The sequence below is a fragment of the Capricornis sumatraensis genome, chromosome 3 (assembly GCF_032405125.1).
Source record: "Capricornis sumatraensis isolate serow.1 chromosome 3, serow.2, whole genome shotgun sequence".
In the NCBI taxonomy this organism is placed as follows: Eukaryota; Metazoa; Chordata; class Mammalia; order Artiodactyla; family Bovidae; genus Capricornis; species Capricornis sumatraensis.
Genome location: NC_091071.1, coordinates 54,895,342 through 54,915,575, shown reverse-complemented (window position 1 = coordinate 54,915,575; position 20,234 = coordinate 54,895,342). Strand labels below are relative to the sequence as shown.

At 37.1% G+C, this 20,234-nt stretch overlaps 1 protein-coding gene across 1 annotated transcript in view; it reads left to right on the top strand.

The window, feature by feature from the left end:
* FSIP2 (fibrous sheath interacting protein 2) overlaps nucleotides 1–13,936 on the top strand; it is a 140,620-nt gene extending 126,684 nt beyond the window's left edge. Inside the window, exons 20-24 of the mRNA XM_068968447.1 lie at nucleotides 487–530; nucleotides 2,554–2,610; nucleotides 4,105–4,148; nucleotides 9,134–9,203; nucleotides 13,797–13,936. Of these exons, the coding sequence (XP_068824548.1) occupies nucleotides 487–530; nucleotides 2,554–2,610; nucleotides 4,105–4,148; nucleotides 9,134–9,203; nucleotides 13,797–13,936 (355 nt within the window). The remainder of the gene's footprint in view (nucleotides 1–486; nucleotides 531–2,553; nucleotides 2,611–4,104; nucleotides 4,149–9,133; nucleotides 9,204–13,796) is intronic.
* Nucleotides 13,937–20,234: the final 6,298 nt, after the last annotated feature.

The window sequence follows — 20,234 nt, the reverse complement described above, 5'->3', positions numbered from 1 at the left end:
AATGAATGTCAGTCACAAAATAGCAAATTTATGATTCCACTTATACGAGATACCTAACTAGTCAGATCACATAGGCATAAGGTAAACTATGGGTTCCAGGGGATGGAGAGAGAGGGAGGTACAGTGTTAGTATTTCGGAATAAGGATTTATGAGTACAAAGTTTCAGTTTCAGGGGGAAATGAAGAAGTTCCAGAGATGGATGGTGGTGATAGTTGCACAATAATGTGAATGTACTCAAGTATAAAACTGTACACTTAAAAATGGTTAAGATGATCAATTTTATGTGTATTTAACCAGGATTTTAAAAGTGGGAAGAAAGTCAATTTAGAAATAATCTGCATTTGATTTGGAAACTCAGTGATACATTATTCCAAGTTTACCCCTGTATGGAGAATGAGGACAGATTGTGATTTTACTTAACCAGTAATTTCTTGATTCATTAAATACACAAAAAAATGAAATGTTCTTTTTCTCTTCTGTTTTAGTGAAACTGAAGGTTATACTGCAGAGAGAACTAAAATTTTGGAAGGTTGGATTTATTCTTTTTCTTAATTTATTCTTTTTTTTTTTTTTTTTTTTTTAGGATTGACTGGCTTGATTGCTTTGCTGTCTGAGGGACTCTCAAGAGTCTTCTCCAGCACCACATTGCAAAATTTTCTTAATTGAAAGTAGAAACTATTCAGAAGGATATTCTACTGCTCTGATCAGTTTTTTTAAGTCATCAAGCCTGAAGTTGATACTACTTTTTCCTATGAGCTTATCTACTTTTAAAAAGAATCCAGTACTATAGCATGCAGGTGTTAAAATAAGTGAACTAGTTTATGTTATTATTAATGATTTTGGTCAAGAATATGATATGATAAATGAATTTATGTTTACCATGCTCCTGTGAGAAATATCCACAAAATCAGGGTGTATATCATAGTTTCTAGCTGAACCAGAAACTATGATACTAGGATTTAACAATTTATTTGAGAACTTATCCTTTCTTTGTGCTTAACCAAATCAAAATGTACCCCTAAAAAAGGCCTTTAGAGCTTAATTCATATGCTTACATTTAAATGTGGCTAGTATGGACCTCAATTTTTTTTTTTTTAACCTATAATTATATTGAGTGCTTAGAGCATTTGTGTGAGGACTATCTAGCACTCTATTTGTTGAAACCTCAGGTAATTAATATGGTTCTAACAGTGGTAGCATGTCCAAGAATTTGAGTTTGTGCCTACTTGTAAAGTGGCCTTTAAATCTGAACCACAACTACAGCTCACTCAAGGTGTTACTTAAGAAACATTCTCTCAACTTGAAAGAGGAAATCATTTTTATTAAGATGGTTCATAAAATAACAGTAAGTACACCAGAATTCAATAAACATACTATAACCCAGTGTCAAAATAATCACTGTATGATTCCCATATTATGGAATCCTAGGCTGTTTAGAGTCAGACAAAAATCATTTAATATAACTTCCTTCATTGTTTACATGAGGAAATTCAAGCTCAGGGTGAGGAAGTGACTTATCCAAGGCTATTTTAAGTCACAGGCAGAGCCTAGTCTATATCCTATGTCTTCTGACCCTAAATTCAGGGTTTTGTTTATTCCAGCTTCTTTGCAATGATCAAGCTTAATTCTTATATCCTTCAGTAATATTGCAGCTGTCCAACTCACTCATTCAGAAATTCACTGAGCACTTCCTTTCTGTTCTAAAATCCCATATGTGAATAAGACTGATAGAGTCCTCAACATCATAGAATTTACATTGTAACTTGAGGCAGAGAAGCAAAGATAATTACAGGTATAAGTATTTCCAATCCCATCTGAAACAAAAACCAAAGAAATTACTGTGGCGTGCAAAACCTTACATCATCTAGACATCACCCCAAACCTCTATTATCACCTCCTCAGTTTCCCTTTCTGGCTCACCCTGTCCTAGCCTCACTGGCCTTCTGCTAGTCCTTAAACATTCCAGGAATTCAGGATCTCTGCACTTGCTGATCCTCATGTAGCATCCTTGTAGATTCTCCAGGCAAGAATACTGGAGTGGGTTGCCATTTCCTTTTCCAGGAGATCTTCCCGACCCAGGGATTGAACCCAGGTCTCCCGCATTGCAGGCAGACACTTTACCATCTGAGGCACCAGGGAAGTCTAAAGTGAAGTCACTCAGTCGTGTCCTACTCTTTGGACCCCATGGACAGAGTAGCCTGCACCGGGCTACTCTGTGCATGAGATTTTCCAGGCAAGAATAATGGAGTGGGTTGCCATTTCCTTCTCCAGAGAATCTTCCCGACCCAGAGATCAAACCCAGGTTTCCCACATTGTAGACAGACACTTTACCATCTGAGCCACCAAGGAAGCCTTCCTCCTGTATCTACATTGCTTATTCTTCACCTTCAGAAACTCAGACTTCTCAGTGAAGTCTTCTTGGACCACGCTCTGAAATTGTAACCTCATTGTCAAGATGGCACTGCATATTCCACTTCTTTGCTTTTTTTCTCCCTAGCTCTTATTACTGTATGACAGACTCCGTATTTGTTTTTTTCACTATCTCCTTCTAGAATATAAGCTCCATGAAGATCACAGCTATATCCCCAAGGGTCTAAAACAAGCTTATAGTAGGAGGAAGCAGTAAATAAGGGAGACTATGGGAATAACTAAAGAGAGTGGACAAGAATTCTGTTTTGAATATGTTAAGATATTAGATATTTAAGTTGAGATGTCACATAAGCCATAGGATATTTAAATCTTGAGTTGAATTACAAGATTAAGGTTGAACATTTAGTTTGTAGTTTTATATATATTATAAAATATTCCTAATTTTAGTTTATAGTTTTATATAGAATATAGAAGAAACTTTCAAATAGCTTGAATCTGAAATATCCTAGGATCCTAAACTAGCAGGAATTTTTCTATGACTTTTCATCAAAACAAATTCCTAGTACATCCTGGAAAGTTGATAGCCACTGAACCTAGAAACAAACAAACAAACAAACAAAAAAAAACTAGTGTTTGGAATGATAGCCATGGTAGTAAATCCAAATGTCCTCAGTAATTTAAAAGTCAGTTCAATTTTGTGCAATATACAGTTAGATACTTTAGAAATATTATTAACCAACAATGAAATTTTGCCAACCTTGTCAGGTAAGTCAGATAATTAGCTCTTCTCTTGAGTTAACTGAGGTCTTGCTACTGTTTTGTTTTGTTTTGTTTCCAGAACCTAAATTGATCCTAACAAACATGTGTTGACTCTTGATGAGTACATGTCTATAAAATGCATAGTTTTTTATACATGAGATATCTCATTAAGTCTTCTTGAGACAAAGACAGGAAAATAGTCTCATTCACAGTCTACAAAGGGGAGGAAACAGAGAGAGAAGTCAGATTAAATTCCCCAATATCCACACAGCTCTAAGTAGTGAAGCTAAGACTTAAACTCAAGTTTTCTGATGCCCTAGCAGGTGAACTGCCTTCTTAGTGATGGGTCTTTGTGAAATGTTTCTCATAGTATTATTTCTACCTCCTTGGGTTGAATTTTTTTTACTGGTGTTGACTTCCCCTAAAATTTAGGCAACTTTTAGTTGTGTAGCAACTCCACCAGGTTTCCTCTTGGTATTGTCTCAAAATTCTCCTGATTCTCACTCAGAATATTTCATAAGACTAGCTCTTATAAAAGACTTCCTCTTTGTTCCAATTGATTGCTTTTAATTAGCTATGTGGAATCAAAGAGTGCTAAAGCTGGAAAGGCCCTTTGGAATCAGATATAGGGTAATTTCTTATTTTATATGCAAAATAAATAATAAAGAGGCACATAGGGATTGAGTGGTTGTTCATAGATTTATAGTTATTAAGTTACAGAACCTGTCTTTCCTATGACATCACACTTCATCTTTCATAATTCCTAAAAGAAGGGCTAAAATATGCCACATACATCTAGGGATCTCACCTATTTCAATTTTATTCACATTGTCTATGCACTGAAACAAGTGCTTCTATTAGCCTAATTCTATGACTTTTCAGTGAAAAACAATAAGATCAGATTTGTGTCAATGTTATTTGTGCCTCAGAAAGAATACTTTTTTTTTTTCCTGTTTTTTTCTTCCTCTCCACAGCAAGTTCTCAGGAACAAAAGCCAGAAAATTCAAACAGTGTTAAGGTAAGGATTTTTTCTATAGCCTCTAATCAGAATATATGAGGCCATTTGCTGCTGCTGCTGCTGCTGCTAAATTGCTTCAGTCATGTCTGACTCTGTGCGACCCCATAGACTGCAGCCCACCAGTATATTCTATTTTTCAAGGTTAAATCAATGACCATGTGGTGCTGTTTGAGGGGCATCAGGAGCTCTTCCTCTATTTGCAATTTCTTCATGCTCAAATCTCTCCTCCAGGCCAAGACTTGTTCATGGTACCCAAGAAATCCATCAATTCTCACCTTAGGGTTAAGCTATCATTCCTTGCTTAAGTGCACAGGATAAGCCACTGTTCCTCCTTAGCACCTGAAAACAATTCCATTCCTTAACTCTGTTACTGCAGTCACTGGAGGAAATCTGAGAAGGAATGAGTCACTTGGCCCTTCTTAGGGCAAGTAGACCCAAGTGAGGGATTTGGTGGAGGCAAGGAAGAAACAGAAGCTTCAGAAATGGAAGAGAGCAGGTTATAAGAAATAAATGCTGATTCCATCTATTTCTCTGCATTCCTAAGGAATGACTGCCTGAAGACAGTTTTCCAGAGACGGAGCTATGCTCCAGTGTAAACTCAGAAAGTGTCCTCCTTCCTAATCCTCTTTAGAAAGTTTCCAATGAGTCCTCAAGCTACAAATCCTCTTATGTTGTGGTTGTTTCTTGGCTCAATTTAATCCTATTTATAAGCAAATCTCCCCAACCCCATGACACCCAATCCATCAATTATCTAGTCACTTCTTATTACCAGAGTAATTTTCAGAGTCAAATCTTACAACTCATACTTAAGATAACTTTTACCACATCTCTAAAGATGTTGGGTTAGTTCCTCACTCAACCTAATGTTCATTTTTAAACTAAAACACCTGTTTGACAACCTCAGGCTTCACTTATGCCATGTTTTCTAAGTAAAATCAAATGTCACTAAAACGGAGACAATCTCTAATCTAAGGACCTGACTAACAGGCCATTCCTTGTGCCAAACTGAACTGCTGGCTAATCTGCACCCTTTTAGCTCCTGTCCTTTTTCCTCACTTAACTGCTTTTCCATGGTAAAATTGTGCTTACAGTTTTTATTCAGCCCAGTTCTGAGAAAGATAAAGTAAAGCACATTCCAGTTGTGTCTCTCACTGATTAAACTCTCTAGACAACTACTGAGGGCTCTGAAAAGCAACTGATTCAGTAGCTTGGGGCAGGAAATCAGAACTCCAAAACCATTATGAGTTTCGTGTGTTTTTTCCTCTCACATCTATGATAGACCCAGGGCAGTTCAAATCCTATAATTACATAGAGGGAATGGATAAAATAAGAAAGCTCCAAGAGAAACCATGGCTCTCTTACCAGAATTAGGAAGAAGTACCTATGAAATGGAAAGTAGGGAAGCTCACTTTCACCACTATTTCCCCTTCTTCTGCCATCTCTCAAGGCAAGTTTTAGCCATGAACCTGTACAACAGTGGCAACAAAGCTGTGAGGCACTTAAGACTGAGAGAAAATCTTTCTCTCTGACCAGAGGAATTAGTCTCCAGTAACATGAAGAACACTAGGGGGAAACCTGCTACGTTTTTCCCTGCCTTCTTTTGTTACTTTACCCTGAACATCGATACCGTCATGGGATGTGTGAGACAGCACACAGGAAAGCTAGAGCCATAGCATTCTAAACACAGAATCAGAATAGGGGACTGTTGAGAATCAGAGACACTGTATCAAAGAGAAGAGGGACATGAAAAAGGAACCCCTCCAAATCTGTTTTTATAAAGTGTCTCCTGAGATGTGCATGCAAAGAACTGACTTGATGTTCTATAGACAAAAGGCTACCCGTGGCTGATTCATGTCAATGTATGGCAAAACCAATACAGTATTGTAAAGCAAAATAAAGTAAAACTAAAAATAAAAAAAAAAATAAATTGAACTGCAGTTGTAATAGAGATGCACACTAAAATATACTGCCAAGACTCTGAAAACTAAATTTACATTGGAACCACAGTCACAGAAGACAGGGTAGGATGTGTGTTCTGAACTTTAATGGGTTAACTACTTTAAAAATGATCAACCCTCTACAGAGGATTTTAACAGTTCTTAGAATCATATAAATTGTTCAAAAAGGTCAGGATACAATACAATATTACTCAACATACAAAGAACTAAGACAGTGTCTATAACTTTAAAGGGAAAGGACAAAGATGCCAACTCCAACGTAGGCAATATTTTTAAATTTTCAAATAAAAACTTTAAGTGATATTAAATTTAATAAGGCTTCATTGCTTTATTTTTGTTTTCATTCTCATTATTCTAGGAGGTGAGCCAAAAAGATCAAATAAGACCTAACTAAATTTAAAAGCTTTTTCACAGCAAAGGAAACCATAAGTAAGACAAAAAAACAACCCTTAGAATGGAAGAAAATATTTGCAATGCAATTGACAAAGGATTAACCTCCTAAATATACAAACAGTTCATGCAGCTCAATATCAAAGAAATAATGCAACCAAAAAATGGACAGAGGACCTAAATAGACATTTCTCCAAAGAAGACATACAGATGGCCAACAAACACATGAAAAGATGCTCAACATCACTAATTATTAGAGAAATGCAAATCAAATCCACGAGATATCACCTCACATCAGTCAGAATGGCCATGATGAAAAGACACATGCACCCCAATGTTCCTTGCAGCACTGTCTAAAATAGATGTGACATGGAAATAACCTAAATGTCCATCAACAGAGGGGTGGATAAAGACAGTGTGGAACATATATACAATGGAATATTACTCAGCCATCTAAAGGAATGGAATTGGGTAATTTGTAGAGACATGGATAGACCTAGAGATTGTCCTACAGAGTGAAGTAAATCTGAGAGAAAAACAAATATTGTATAATGTCACTTACATGTGGAATCTAGAAGAATGGTACAGATGAACTTATCTGCAGAGCAGAAATAGAGACACAGATGTAGGAACAGACTTATGATTACCAAGGGTGGCTGGGAAGTGAGGGTTGAGATGAGTTTGGAGATTTGGACTGCCATACATACACTGCCATGTACAAAACAGATAACTAATGAGCCCCTGCTGTATAGCAGTGTTCTCTGCTGACCTAAAAGGGGAAAAAAAATCCAAAGAAGATGAGATCCAGGTACAGCTGATTCTCTTAGCTACATAGCAAAATCTAACACAACATTGTAAAATAACTACAATATTTAAAAAAAAAAAAGAACCTATAAATTTTTATTAAAAAGGTTATTTTAACAATGTTCCATGAAGTAACAGCAAATACTCTTGAATCTGATGTAATACTGGAAGTTCTTAGCAGAACTTAAGTATATTTATTCATCTGAGACACATGGTAGCATCTGCTTCCTTCTTATAGAATAGGTATTACAACTCTAATTCTCACACATTAGAGTCATGTGTTTTTCTTTAGTATCAATATCTGCCCCACCCTCAGGGACTTCAATTCCATGGTGATATGGGACCCAGGGATTCATATTATTTTTTTTTTTCATAGATAATTCTACTGTGCAGCCAATGCTGAGAATAAGTTCTTTACACAGTCTCTGCTCCATTTTATTCTTCAAGTGTCCTGTTCAAAATATCTCAAACTCTGCCTCAAATTCTCTTGGAGGAACTGTGGTAGGACTCATTAATATCTGGAGGTCTTTGCATAATCTATACACAAGGCATTTTGTGTTACATATATTAAGCCTTACTTCATTGACTCATTTCCTTTTTAAATTACAAGCATTCAAAAATAGCTACAATGAAACCTTGCTACCTGTCTGTGCCAGGGTACTTCACGCCTTTCTGGGGAAATTGCTTCTTTTGCATTCAAAGATAAAGTCCTATGGAATAAAGCTAGTATCTGAGCCATGTTCCCTACACTAGATCCACACAGCCACTTGACTTCTCTTCGGAAACAGCAAAGATTTCCATAAAAGAAAGCTAAGAGTTATATCCAGTTCAGTTCAGTTCAGTTCAGTTGCTCAGTCGTGTCTGACTCTTTGCGACCCCATGAATCGCAGCACACCAGGCCTCCCTGTCCATCACCAACTCCCGGAGTTCACTCAAACTCATGTCCATTGAGGCGCTGATGCCATCAAGCCATCTCATCCTCCGTCATCCCCTTTTCCTCCAGCCCCCAATCCCTCCCAGCATCAGAGTCTTTTCCAATGAGTCAACTCTTTGCATGAGGTGGCCAAAGTACTGGAGTTTCAGCTTTAGCATCATTCCTTCCAAAGAAATCCCAGGGCTGATCTCCTTCAGGATGGACTGGTTGGATCTCCTTGCAGTCCAAGGAACTCTCAAAAGTCTCCAACACCACGGTTCAAAAGCATCAATTCTTCGGCACTCAGCCTTCTTCACAGTCCAACTCTCACATCCATACATGACCACTGGAAAAACCATAGCCTTGACTAGACAGACCTTAGTCAGCAAAGTAATGTCTCTGCTTTTGAATATGCTATCTAGGTTGGTCATAACTTTTCTTCTAAGGAGTAAACATCTTTTAATTTCATGGCTGCAGTCACCATCTTCAGTGATTTTGGAGCCCCAAAAAATAAAGTCTGACACTGTTTCCACTGTTTCCCCATCTATTTCCCATGAAGAGTTATATGTTAAACATCTATTTCCTTCTCTTTTCTTTATTATCAGAAAATAATCTATAACTTACTACTCATTGCAATTTATCCCAAAGAAGAAGAGGGAGAGACAAAGCTGATAATTTTTTTGTCTGTTATGATACCTGAGTATCATATTTGGTAGTCAAGGTTCATATCTATGATAAGGGTCAATCCTAGCCATATAATTGGCAAAATGTATGAGTCTCAGAGAATAATTGTAACTGCTAAACACAGAAGTCATATAAAGTGCTATAATGATTATGCTACATCTCTTGAGGATTTCTAGATATCTCTAGTATATAATATCTAATAAAAGGTTGAATCAGTACTTTGCTTTGTCTTGCAGTTTATCACCATTTTTGAAGCAAACAAGAATATTCTTCACAATGTGAATCCCTCAAAAGAAGTCATTTCAGGTACAAAATATGTTATGCTTTTAACATTACTTCTAGAATGAGTAGTTTCTCCTTTGCAGCTTTGACGCATGTTATCAATATGAGATAGCTATACATAAAAATACAAATATTATATATAAATATTAAGATATTATTTCCACTTGCAATTTACTATGCAATTCTTAAACCAAAGAGGTAATAGGTAATGGAACTAACATTGATTAGGTATCAGCTATCTTCATTTTATTAAAGAAAAAGTGAGAATAGCTTACTCAAGGTCACCCCAAGCAAGTATGTTACAGCACTGGGGTTCAAATACAGATCTGCCAGACTTCAAAGCCTGAGCTCATTAAGCATGACCATAGCTGATATACTCAAATGATCACAGGAGCTAAGTAGGTGACAAACAAGAACAGTAGTTTGAGCTGGGATCCATGGCATGCCCCATCTAAAGAAGGGAGCTGTTACACAGGTCCAGTCATTGGCATGCTAGCTTGTTGCCAGGCCTTCTAATTCAGATCTTAGCATTTTTCAGAAGAAAGTAGAAACAGTTTTGTGTAAAAAGTTCTGACTTTCAGATTTTATGATGTAATTTCAAAACACCTGATAAATGAAACAAAACTTGTTTATATCTCCTACACCATATAATATTCCCTCTGCAAGTCTTAGAACCATAATTTACAAATGAGAAATGAAGGTAAATAACTATTGGAGGTTATACAGCCAACAGATGGAGAGCTTTTAGAGTTTAAAAACATATCTTCTTACTTTTATCCTACATTCTTTCTTCCCTCTACACTGTAGATCCATACAGTTGCCATTGCATCCCAGAACTAGGTCCTTAGTGGGTAATGAGCAAAGATAGTTTAAGTTTTGTTGTAAAAAGAACTATTAATTGATAAACACAAGGGTTCACTGTTCACTCTGGGAATGATGCTTTTAACTTAGTACACGAGCCACCTACCAGTCTTCTAATAGTGAATATGGATTTGGGCAGTCTTTGGTGTGTTTCTAGAAACTGCTTTACAACACTGGAACCACCCAGAATACCTTTTTGATCATGAAGATTCCCAGACCCTCTATAGACTGGCTAAATTAGTATCTTGGAGTAATGATGCCCAGAAATCTGCATTTTTAACAAGACCACCAAGTTTTCAGAACATTAACCCTTACCTCTCCAATGAGAATTTCAGAAGCCTTGTCATAATGCCTCAGTCATGTTAGAAAAATTTTTATCTTTCCTTTTCAGAATGTACATTTTTCTCTTTCATCCATACGTCTGTCTTTTTGCTACAGATTTTGGATTTTTCCTTTTTTAATTTTTAGATAATTTAAAAAACAATAGCATAGTAAAAATCTAAACAGAGGCTTCCCAGGTGGCTCAGTGGTAAAGAATCTGCCTGCCAATGCAGGAGACTCAGGAAACTTAGGTTCAGTCCCTGGGTTGGTAAGATCTACTGGAGAAGGAAATGGTAACACAGTCCACTATTCTTGCCTGAACAAAAATCCCACAGACAGAAGAGCCTGGTGGGCCATAGTCTATAGGGTTGTAAAGAGTCGGACACGACTGACCAACCGGACATGTACAAAAAACCTAAACATAGTTGGGTTTTTTTTTTAATTATTCTTTATTCTGTTGGCTTTCTTGGACTTCCCAGGTGATTCAGATGATAAAGAATCTGCCTGAAATGCAGGAGACCCAGGTTTGAACCCTGGGTCAGGAAGAGCCCCTGAAGAAGGGAATGGCAACCCACTCCAGTATTTTTGCCTGGAGAATTACATTAATAGAGGAGCCTGCCAGGCTATAGTCCATGGATCACAAAGAGCTGAATACAGCTGAGCAATTAACACTTTCACTTGTCACTTTAAATTTGCTGTTAGCTGTGTTAGCTTTTAAGGGGCTTCCCAGGTGGGTCAGATGTAAAGAACCTGTCTGCCACTGCAGGAGACACAGGAGACCTGGGTTCGATCCGTGAGTCAGAAAGATACCCTGGAGAAGGAAATGGCAATCCATTCCAGTATTTTTGCCAGGAGAATCCCATGGACAGAAGAGCCTGGCAGGTTACAGTCCATGGGGTCACAAAAGAGTCAGACATGACTTAGTGACTAAACAACATATTAGCTTAACCATAGAAGATCACCTGGCTAGAAAAAACAAATCTAGTAACTATAAGAGGTATAGTCATGAATTCTGGCGTGAACTGGAATTAGGAAAAGATGGGCTTTTACTATCATGTGTGCTTCAATGTCCTATCACATCCTATCATAAGTTTTCATAAAAGTATGTAAATATTCACCTCTGTCTTTACATATACTCATTTTGTTAAATTTTAATATGATATTCTCTAAGAGAATATCTACACACAAAGCTAGTGGTGGTGATAGAATTCCAGTTGAGCTATTTCAAATCCTGGAAGATGATGCTGTGAAAGTGCTGCACTCAATATGCCAGCAAATTTGGAAAACTTAGCAGTGGCCACAGCACTGGAAAAGGTCAGTTTTCATTCCAATTCCAAAGAAAGGCAATGCCAAAGAATGCTCAAACTACTGCACAGTTGACTCATCTCACACCCCAGGTAAAGTAATGCTCAAAATTCTCCAATCCAAGATTCAGCAATAATACATGAACCATGAACTTCCAGATGTTCAAGTTGGTTTTAGAAAAGGCAGAAGAACAAGAGATCAAATTGCTAACATCTGCTGGATCATCAAAAAAGCAAGAGAGTTCCAGAAAAACATCAATTTCTGCTTTATTGACTATGCCAAAGCCTTTGACTGTGTGGATCACAATAAACTGTGGAAAATTCTGAAAGAGATGGGAATACCAGACCACCTGACCTGCCTCTCAAGAAACCTATATGCAGGTCAGGAAGCCACAGTTAGAACAGGACATGAAATAACAGACTGGACCCAAATAGGAAAAGGAATATGTCAAGGCTGTATATTGTCACCTTCCTTATTTAATTTATATGCAGAGTCCATCATGAGAAACGCTGGGCTGGAAGAACCACAAGCTGGAATCAAGATTGCTGGGAGAAATATCAATAACCTTAGATATGCAGATGACAGTACCCTTATGGCAGAAAGTGAAGAGGAACTAAAAAGCTTCTTGATGAAAGTGAAAGAAGAGAGTGAAAAAGTTGGCTTAAAGCTCAACGTTCAGAAAACGAAGATCATGGCATCTGGTTCCATCATTTCATGGGAAATCGATGGGGAAACAGTGGAAACAGTGTCAGACTTTATTTTTGGAGGCTCCAAAATCACTGCAGATGGTGATTCCAGCCATGAAATTAACAGAAGCTTACTCCTTGGAAGGAAAGTTATGACCAACCTAGATAGCATATTCAAAAGCAGAGACATTACTTTGCCAACAAAGATCTGTCTAGTCAAGCCTATGGTTTTTCCAGTGGTCATGTATGGCTGTGAGATTTGGACTGTGAAGAAAGCTGAGCACCAAAGAATTGATGCTTTTGAACTGTGGTGTTGGAGAAGACTCTTGAGAGTCCCTTGGACTGCAAGAAGATCCAACCAGTCCATTCTGAAGGAGATCGGTCCTGGGTGGTCATTGGAAGGACTGATGCTAAAGTTGAAACTCCAATACTTTGGCCAACTCATGCAAAGAGTTGACTCATTGGAAAAGACTCTGATGCTGGGAGGGATTGGGGGCAGGAGAAGAAGGGGACGACCGAGGATGAGATGGCTGGATGGCATCAGTGACTCAATGGACATGAGTTTGTGTGAACTCCGGGAGTTGGTGATGGACAGGGAGGCCTGGCATGCTGTGATTCATGGGGTCACAATGAGTCGGACACGACTGAGTGACTGAACTGAACTGAACTGAAGAGTCCATGCCCTGAAAAAGTGATAAGTGAAAGTGAAGTCACTCAGTTGTGTCCGAATCTTTGCGACCCCATGGACTGTAGCCTACCAGGCTCCTCCCTCCATGGGATTTTCCAGGCAAGAGTACTGGTGTGGGTTGCCATTTCCTTCTCCAAATCCCATGTGATACAGAACAATAATTCCAAATGGAAACTCTTATTATCCATACAGTTTTCTTTCACGTGACAAAACAAATCACTTGAAGTAAGTCAACTAAAAGTTTACCCAAAGTTGTGAGAAATAATAGCAGTTTTAACGCACTTCTGTTTTCAACTGAGCACTCTGAAATAGACAGTCTCGCTGTATAAAGTTGAAAGTTATCAGTACTCTTTATGTGACTTTGACTCATTACATTTTCAGAGGTTCTTCTGCTAGAAAAAAAAAAGGTATTATTTGAACACCTGATTAGAGAAGTATCAGAGTAGAGCAAGTATAATGATGCCATGAGAGGCAGAAAGCTGCACCCTATGGAAATGGGATGACTTTCTGTTAACATGACCTTAGGCAGGGTTTCTGACTTCATAAAGATTCATATCCAAAAATAGGGATATCATTCTGTTTCCCTCACAGAGGTGTTAGAAGGATCAAATCAACAGAATCTTTGTGAATATTTTTTAAATTCCATAATTTATTTTATAAATGTCAATTTCTGAACATCAAATCATTAATCCTATGGTATTACTGCCTCAACTAGAATGTCTAATAAATATCGATACTGCTTTGCTTTGTCCACAGAAACTTCCAGGTCTGATGTTCCCAAACAAGGATCTAAAATGCTGGCAAAGGTATCTTCAGCTCTGTCAAAGGTGTTTTCTCGAAATATTAACACCAATATTTCCAAATCTTCCTCACCACCTCACCAGAATGAGCACTGAAGTTTTTATACCTGATATTACTGTGCTTACTTCCCTAAGAAAATAAAATGTTTTTTAAAACATTAACATAGTGTCCAATAAGATGATTCCTATAATTCTGAGCAAAAAGTTAAGAGCAAGAGAAATAGAAACCTGAGTAACAAAATTTTGACAATGCTTCTGATTAGAATTTTGGTATAAGGAGATGCTGAGTGCTGGTATTATATACATGCCATGAAGATAAAGAGACAAAAAGTATATCAAGTAAATCAGTCAGCCCTCATTACCCACCAGAAAATGAACTTGAATTTTTTCCTATTAAATTTCCAGAGGGTATGTTCACCAAAATAGTCAGCAAACTGAGATAAAACTCAAGCTGAATTCTCTGACACAGATATGAAACTGATTGGTTCACTAGAAAAGATGTATTTGTATGTTCAAATAAGAAGTATCTCTAAGCAACTACAGGTAAAATTTCATCAGTTTATAAAACACCTGCCAAATGAAAATATGTAACTATTGATAAAGAACCATCAAGAAGAATCACTGTGGATAAACCATTGTATATACATAAGATGACCCCTCTCCTTAAAAACCTTTTTCAGACAAGGTACCTTTTTGTATAAAATACCATCAATAAACAAATTGTTGGCAAAGTTGTTAAATTCTTTATATAGATATCTTGTATGAACATAGATCCCAAGATTCTATTTGTAAGAACATAAAAAGTACTGAGGGAAACTTAACAAGATGGATCATTAGTACAGTGATAGAGGAATTTTTTTTTAATATCTGTTAACTTGCTACTTTGTGATATGGATCCAAATTTATTCAGCATGTTTGCTCCTGGGTTCTAAAAGTCTTGTGAAAAGATCCAAAAGATGGACCAAACAGTACAGAATGTCAGTCATCACCATTATCTATCCCAGTGCTGACTCATACATTTTCAGAGAATGTGATATCTTCTCTTTTCTCTATATAATATTCCTGACAGTAGCCAGAATTAAAGCAGAAACATCAGAGAAAATTTTGTTTTACACAATTGGATTTTCTTTAATAAATTTAGTGATGTTATGACAGATAGTTCTAGAGGAAAAAATGTAATTATAAAGAATTTTTATATTCAAGTGATGATGAAATTTCTTATAAATTATTTGATCTCAAAGATAATACAAAATCATATACACTATAGATGTATATCTTTTAAAAATGATAGTTGATAAGAAATGATTGCCAGTCCAAATCAAAACTATTTTCAGGAGAACTAATTCTACCAGTGTGCATAAATTGACAGTAGAGTGTATCCTTATAAATGTCATCCAAACAAATCACTGATTGTCCCCAGCTTTAAAAATCCCATGCTTTCAGGTTGTCTTTTAACATAAAAAAGTTTTACTGTAAATTATTTTTAATCAAAGCTCTCATCCATGTTTTCAAAAGTTGATAAGGAAATAAGCAAATCTTTAGCAAATCTGATTCTAAGGCACTCTGATTCACATATTTCTCTAAAGATTTAACATATAAGAGTAATGCACTCTCTGGTAGGACTTTAATGATGAAAGAAATTTTCAGTTTTCTCCAACTGAGGTAGAAAAAGAAGCATAAAGTTCAGAATTCTTGAGGTTGCCAAAATTATGAAAAAAGTGATTCTAAGGCACTCTGATTCACATACTTCTCTAATTAAAGATTTAACATGTAAGAGTAATGTACTTTCTGATAGGATTTTAATGATGAAAGAAATTTCCAATTTTCTCCAACTGAGGTATAAAAAGAAGCATAAAGTTCAGAATTCTTGAAGCTGTCAAAATTATGGGAAAAGTGATTTAAATTATTCATAAATTTAAATTCTAGGAAAAACCTTAATCCAGAAAAGTTTCTATAACATGTCATGTGTTGAATAAACTTTGTAGCTGTTTAGATAATATTAGAAAAGATACTAAAAATATCAAAGACTGAGTTGAAGAAATGTATATTACCTGATGAAATCTGTAGTAGCCTTAAATTTCTATATGTAATGAACTTTTGATATGGAAAAATATTTTTTAAATCCATAAAACATGGGAATAATTTCTCAGGTTTTTTATTCCATTTCTGCTGTACTAATACAGAGGTTGGCAAATCTTTTCCAGAAAGGGCTAGATAGTGAACGTCATACTTTGGGAGGGTATAATGGTCTCTGTCAGAACTATTACATTATGGCTTTCTACCACAGAAGTAACCATAGTTAATGTATGAACCAGTGAATATGGCTGGAAATTCAGTTTATGGAAAGTAAAATCTGAAGTTTAAAATTTTTACATCACAAAACATCTTTTATTTTTTCAGTGATTAAACAGATTATAAAACCATCCTTAGCTCACAGATTTCACAGAACGAGATGGTAAGCCAGGTAGACCCCATGGTAGTAGTGTCCTGACTCATGTACTATGAAAATTTGGGAACCATAAATTAACTGAGTTTGATATTAAAGATACTAATGCTAATAAAAGATATTTTGATACTAAAAATATTAAAAATAGTTATAAATACAATGAATTTTGGGAGTTCCTGGCAGTCCAGTGGTTAGCACTTGGTACTTTCATTGCTGTGGTCCAGGTTCAGTCCCTGGTTGGGGAGCAAAAATCCCACAAGTCATGCAGTATGGCCAAACAAGCAATGAAATTTTACTAAAAAAAGTTTCAAAATATATTACAAAAAATGTATACATAAGGTTCAAATATTCATCTTTTTTGTAATTTTATTATTGAATACATTTCTGAAAAGGCACATGTACATTCTGCTACAAGCTACCTTGAATTAGAAAAAGAAAGTTACATCAAGCTTTAATTTTAAGTTGAATTTTCAGTAAAAATTTTTGTTCTTACCTTAGAAATAGCCAGTCAAAATGGATCCAGACATATTTTCAGAACATTTGGTAGTCACATTTTTGTAAATCTCTCAACATCAGTCTAGATTGCAGCTCAATGTTCCCATCCCCCTACAGAAACACCTGAGAAGCAAAAACTGTCAAATACAACTTTTCAGAACTTTGTGAAACAGTTAAATGTTTATAGTAACTAATCAAACACTGAATCAAGAAAAAGGTAACTGGAAAAATGGTAGCAAAAATGTATGATGTTTTTACTTGTCCTTGCTCATTCTCTCACCAGCACAGGGGCAAGTCCTAAAAGAAAGAAACTCCCATTCCTAGTGTGTAAGTCCTTGGACCCTGCTACTGGAAGGAGCAGAGCAGACTTCCTTGGAAAATTGTTGTTTGTCTGTTACAATCTATCCGGGAGCAGCATGAAATAGTGGCAAAACACTTGTTCCCAGTTCAACCTAACTGGGAACTCAGAGCAGAAAGGCAATAGACATCACTCAAAAAAACTGCAAGCCCAGCTAACAACTCACAGATGCTTAGGCGGTAAAATATGATGGAAACATAAAACACATACCAAAATCTGAGGAACAAAATTCATGTCATTTCATTAAGAAATTAAGACATTCAGAAGCATCTATGAGAGGAATACAGAAAGCAATGCATATGCCCACAGCCAAACTCATGCTCAGAAAAGATATGAAACACCTTAAGCTTTCACTTCAAGCCAATCATTAGGCTAGCTAAGCCTAGCTAGGTATTTAAAGTAGTTCCCCTCATAGATCCTGCAAAGACTAGGATGTATGCTTTTCAGCTTCTGCTGTTCCAGAAGGAACCTCTGTTAAAACTCTAGCTTAACACAAAGAACAGACTTCAGTGACCACAGAAGACAAGAAACACATCCTTTGAAACTATAGTTTAAGAAATTCACTAAACAAATGGGCTACTGTAGCCTTCAACAATCAAAAACAAACAAACCAAAAAAATCTGGAAAAGATGGAGACCTGGTTTCCAGGGTTACCATATTATGAATCATGAAGTTCCAGTTTTCAACAACAACAAAATCAGCCCCCAAAAATCCCACAAGGAATACAAAGAAATAGGAAAACATATCCCCTAAAACAACAAAATAAACATTAAGAAACCCTCCCTCAGGAAGCCCAAACTTTGGAGTAATATATAAAGATCATGGAACAATTACACTAAATCTGCTCAAAAAGCCAAAGGAAAACCTGGACAAACACTGAAGGAAATCAGGAAAACATTGCATGAACTAAATGAGAGTATCAATAAAGAAGTAAAAAGTATAAAAGGGATTCCAACAGCCACCATGGAAAATGTTGACAGTTCCTGAAGAAGTGAAACATAGAATTGCCATGTATTCTATTAATTCCACTTCTAGGTATATACCCAAAGATATCATTTTGCCAACAAAGGCCCATCTAGTCAAGGCTGTGGTTTTTCCAGTGGTCATGTGTGGATGTGAGAGTTGGACTGTGAAGAAAGCTGAGCACCGAAGAATTGATGCTATTGAACTGTGGTGTTGGAGAAGACTCCTGAGAGTGCCTTGGATTGCAAGGATGTCCATACAGTCCATCCCAAAGGAGATCAGTCCTGGGTTCAATTCATTGGAAGGACTGATGCTGAAGCTGAAACTCCAATACTTTGGCCAGCTGATGCGAAAAGCTGACTCATTTGAAAAGAGCCTGATGCTGGGAAAGATTGAGGGCAGGAGAAGGGGACGACAGAGGATGAGATGGTGGGATGGCATCAACGCCTCAGTGGACATGAGTTTGGGTAAACTCTGGGAGTTGGTGATAGACAGGGAGGCCTGGCATGCTGTAGTTCATGAGGTCACAAAGAATTGGACACGATTGAGCAACTGAACTGAACTGAATGTTATATTGATACCAGTTCTAATTATATGGTATAAACTTGTAAATGTATTCTCTCCACAGTATCCACAATAAAACATCTAAAAAATATATACACAATAAAAATATAAGATAAACAAAGGAATCATGACAAAAAAGTAACAATACACAAAGGAAGGCAGTGATGAAGCAAATGAAGGAACAAAAAAGCTGTAAAGGATACAAAAAACAAATAATTAAATGGAAAAATCCCTCTCTGTAATTACTTTGAATGTAAATGTATTAAATTCTCTAATCAAAAGGCAGAGTCTTGTAGTAGGAAAAAAATAAAAGCATAGCGCCTCAGGAGACTGTTTTAGGGCCAAAGAAACAAATAGATGTAGAGGATGGAAAAGGATACTGCATGCCAATAGTCACCAAAAATAGGCCCAGTGGCTATATTCAGTTCAGTTCAGTTCAGTCGCTCAGTCGTGTCCGACTCTGACCCCATGAATCACAACAGGCCAGGCTTCCCTGTCCATCACCAACTCCCGGAGTTCACTCAGATTCACGTCCATCGGGTCAGTGATGCCATCCAGCCATCTCATCCTCTGTCGTCCCCTTCTCCTCCTGCCCCCCGAATCCCTCCCAGCATCAGAGTCTTTTCCAATGAGTCAACACTTCGCATGAGGTGGCTATATTATTATCAGACAAAATGGATTCTAGGGCATTGTTACAGACAAAAAATGACATTATATATTGATAAAAGGGTCTATTCATTAATAAAACAATTATAAACATATCTCCACAAAATAGAGGCCCAAAATATATAAAGAAAATATTCAGTTCAGTTGCTCAGTCGTGTCCAACTCTTTGCGACCCCATGAATAGCAGCACGCCAAGCCTCCCTGTCCATCACCAACTCCCGGAGTTCACTCAGACTCACGTCCATCGAGCGGATAATGACATCCAGCCATCTCATCCTCTGCCATCTCCTTCTTCTCCTGCCCGCAATCCCTCCGAGCATCAGAGTTTTTTCCAATGAGTCAACTCTTCACATGAGGTGGCCAAAGTACTGGAGTTTCAGCTTTAGCCTCATTCCTTCCAAAGAAATCCCAGGGCTGATCTCCTTCAGAATGGACTCGTTGGATTTCCTTGCAGTCCAAGGGACTCTCAAGAGTCTTCTCCAACATCACAGTTCAAAAGCATCAATTCTTCGATGCTCAGCCTTTTTCACAGTCCAACTCTCACATCCATATATGACCACTGGAAAAACCATAGCCTTGACTTGACGCACCTTTGTTGGCAAAGTAATGTCTCTGCTTTTAAATATGCTATAGGCCATGGGGAAACAGTAGAAACAGTGTCAGACTTTAATTTTGGGGGCTCCAAAATCACTGCAGATGGCGACTGCAGCCATGAAATTAAAAGACGCTTACTCCTTGGAAGGAAAGCTATGATCAACCTAGACAGCGTATTCAAAAGCAGAGACATTACTTTGCCGACTAAGGTCTGTCTAGTCACGGCTATGATTTTTCCAGTAGTCATGTATGGATGTGAGAGTTGGACTGTGAAGAAGGCTGAGCGCCGAATAATTGATGCTTTTGAA